General features: G+C 45.8%; 2 protein-coding genes across 2 annotated transcripts in view; both read right to left on the bottom strand.

Annotated features, from left to right (window-relative positions):
- LOC104544345 (methyltransferase-like protein 16) overlaps window positions 1–280 on the bottom strand; it is a gene marked incomplete at its 3' end in the record, with an annotated part of 2,996 nt that extends 2,716 nt beyond the window's left edge. Inside the window, exon 1 of the mRNA XM_010189193.1 lies at window positions 54–280. Coding sequence (XP_010187495.1) covers window positions 54–280 — 227 coding nt within the window. The remainder of the gene's footprint in view (window positions 1–53) is intronic.
- Window positions 281–2,675: 2,395 nt separating this feature from the next.
- The window catches only part of LOC104544344 (tumor necrosis factor receptor superfamily member 1A-like), a gene marked incomplete at its 5' end in the record, with an annotated part of 5,692 nt that continues 4,847 nt past the window's right edge, over window positions 2,676–3,520 (bottom strand). The window contains one exon of the mRNA XM_010189192.1: window positions 2,676–2,977. Coding sequence (XP_010187494.1) covers window positions 2,676–2,977 — 302 coding nt within the window. The remainder of the gene's footprint in view (window positions 2,978–3,520) is intronic.

Raw genomic sequence — 3,520 nt, 5'->3', positions numbered from 1 at the left:
AGGGCGCAGGAGAAACCACCGGCGGCGCCGAGCTCGTTAACAGCCTCACCCACCATCCACCGGCCGGCCCACCGACGGCGCGCACCGCCCAACTCCCGGCGCGCACCGCGGCCCCTCTGGGGCGTACCAAGAGGCGGAAGGCGGCGGGGGGAGCCGCCACGCCTCGCTCAGACAGTTGCTGTGAGGGGGAAGGGGAGATACTCGGCTGCTCGGGCGGGATCGGCCAGAAGAAGAGACCAACGTGTTTTATAGTGTAAAATGGTTTATATAGTGGCAGCATCGCTTCAGAGTTAGGTATTCAGTGAGTAATAAAGAAAAAAAATTTATTTAAACAGCTCAAAGGTCCGTTTTCCTGGCAGCTGCTCTGTCCAGGAGCGTCTGCGTGAGGAACCTCCACTTTCATCTTGACAGGGATCACCTGCCCGAGGCACCTCTGTTACCTTGAGGAGATCTTTAACAGTCTCCGAGACGCCTTGCAGTCACGGATTTCTGTCTAACTGGTGCGTAAGGTCACCGTCAAACCGAGTAGTGGCCTGTGGCCTGCTGCCTGTGGCATAACTTGCACGGCGAACTTTAAATACCTGCATTTGAAATTATGGGTTACACGGTTTAACTGGGGGGGAGGCTTAGGCATCATACCTGGAGAAGATTTCCGAGAATTTCCCCAGCTTAAGACAGCTTCACATACAGAGCATGTACATCTAGTAGTTACTGTACTGTTGTTCTTGTTGAACACAAATCAGAAATGAACATAAATTTGAAAGGCAAAGTGTATTACAATGAGCTTTTTACTGTTTCCTTTGATTAAAAAAAAATCGTCCTTAATTAAAATACTATGTAGGCATAGCAAAATAAAGCCTCAAACTGGGAGTTAAAACTGACTTTGATTCCTGGCTTTGTCACTCGCTGTCGTGAACTTCCAAGTTTTCTCATCAGTGGAGCAGAAACAGTCCTTAGTGCCTTAACACAGTGCCATGGATCCTCAAACAAAAACATGCTTCTGTAAGATTAGCATTAAAGTATAATATATTTATTATTATTATTAATTTTCCTCTTTAAAAAGCCAAATACAAATCAAAATTACTTACTGTATATTGTTTAAAAATTCACTTTAAATATGCTAGCATCCCCTTTGACTCTTGCTTGAGAAGACCTGCAACCCGATTTAATTTCCTGCCCTCAGCCAGCTTCCTGTGACTTCAGGGCAGCTAAGCTTTACAAACAGAAGTTCATAAAACGTGTTTGTTTGTTTGTTTGCTTGTTTTTAAATTCATCAGACCATCAACCCACTCACTCTTGCAGCCCACCCTTGCCACTTCTGGAAGTTACTCCCCTTTCTCTGCCCCACCCAGAGTCACAGAAGACAAAATGATATGGACAAAACCATAACAGAGTCAGAGGTAAAAATAAGAATTTTAATTCAGAGCAATTAGTGTATTTACAATAGAAAGTTTTTCTCTGGTCAAGGGACAAGAGACTAAAAAAATCCACATAACAAGAGTGTGCACTGCCTGCACCTGATGCAGGCTAATTAATTTTTGCTACTTTTGCTTCATCCATGGGCAATACCCATGAGAAAGTGACAGTGAGAACCTGGAGATGGTACCGAATGCCTCTTACACCCAAGTAGCAATCACAGAATGCCGTCCAAGAAGTAGTGTGAAGTTATTTACCAGTTGCTAAAATACATATATATATGTACATACAACAGTCCCATTTGCGGTTAGATCAGATTCAGCGGATCATTCAGAGATAGATAAGCAGGTAGACACAAGCTTACCAACCTGCGTGCAAGCACAGATTTGCAGAGGCACTCACGCTACCAGGTACATAGGTACCTTCTCACCCAGACAGACACATGCACTCCGTTCGCCTCTGCACTTGGACAAACACACAGGCAGCTGGTTTTTTTAATGCTATTTTACATGGTTTCTAGGTACAGGAAAAAAAAATTGAGTTAAAAAGCACCAACCCTCTCATCTGACTCACTGGCTTGGGATTCTTATTCCTCTGGAACCTGAGGGAAATGGGGCTGTAGAAAGGATCACGTCCTCCCATTTCTCCAAGCCACTACTTCCGAATTTCTGTGACTCTACCGTGCCACAGCGATAGCTAGTTAATACCGAAAGGGGGCAATCCTCTCCCGCTTCCAGAAATAGTCCTCCCACCACTTCCCTTGAGTCAGATGCAGCAATCAAAGGGCTGCAATGTGAGCCAATTCAACCGTCTGATCTCGCAGAAAAATAGATCTGCAAAAAGTGAGCGTGTACTTTACCATCTGAACAGCCAGCTTAACCAAGCCACCCTACAAGTTCACCCACCCCATGGTGGGTGGAGCACCTGTTGCAGCAACAACTTGTCTGTACGGTAGCTGATCTATCAAGTCACTCTGAGCTCCTGTTCTTATCTTGGTCAGTCCACACAACCACTTCCTTTATAAGGTGCTTTCCCTCCTTGGGAATGGAGTCGTTGCAGAGATCTGTCTTGGCTTGAACTACATGGTGGTTGAGAAACAAACCTCAGCCTTCCTCCAGCATCATCTGCTGCTGTCTCCAACAAACCCAGTTAAGGAGGGTTAGAAAGACAGGGAGGTATGGGAAAAGGAAGACAGAAAAGGAAGAGAGTTATGATCCTCTTCTAACAGTCACAGCAAGGGCAGCTAAAGCAGAACGAGATTAAAGGTGGCTGTGGAGGCTGCAAGGTTGAGGACAGTTCTGGTTCAGCAAAGCCTCCTGAATAGCTTCACTGCAGCCACTCAGCTCCATCTGGTTGAGAACATAGCTGATGTGCTCCACCGTTGCAGCATGGCCCATCTGCAGTTTCCACAGTCTAAGCATTTCATACTGGGCGTCCCGTAGACGCCGATGCTCCATCTCAATTCGCTCTAGATCGTAGTCACTCAGACCCAGACGCCTCACAAACTCTTTCCAACGAGATGGTGGTACGTAATCTACCACAGTGTAAAGAATAGCAGGGTCTGTGAAAAAAAAAAAAAAAAACAAAATAAAAATAAAGAGTGACAACCAGGACTGTGCAGCCTCAAGGAGACTGTGAATAATCCAGGGCTGGATGGTGCAGTGAGATCATGCATTGCTCCCTCCTGTTCAGGTCATCTACAGAACAGTCACACAAGACTCATATAGTGTCCAGACTTGCCCTTATCCCTCAAAAAGCAATGGGAACCCTTCCACATGCTCTCACATAAGGTTATGAGCAGAGCTGAGCACACACGTTTAGGGCCTTGCTGCCCCACATTCCTACCAAAAGAATGCTCTGGGTCACCATCCCAGAGGCATTAACACTGACAGCATGTCACCACATATGACAATCAATTTTGCTGGTAGGGAAAAGGAACAACAGAAAGGCCATTTATGTTAAACATAAATGTTTCCACATATACAGGCTCTGGGAATGCTTCTGCCTTTGTACTGTGCCATACATGAAGTATACACACAGGTCACGTACACCAAGTAAGGTCTGTGCAACATCCTCCTAGCGGCATCTGTGTAATCAGGTTCTC

The sequence above is a fragment of the Mesitornis unicolor genome, unplaced genomic scaffold, assembly GCF_000695765.1.
Source record: "Mesitornis unicolor isolate BGI_N332 unplaced genomic scaffold, ASM69576v1 scaffold18567, whole genome shotgun sequence".
In the NCBI taxonomy this organism is placed as follows: Eukaryota; Metazoa; Chordata; class Aves; order Mesitornithiformes; family Mesitornithidae; genus Mesitornis; species Mesitornis unicolor.
This window is presented reverse-complemented; position numbering and strand designations above follow the sequence as displayed.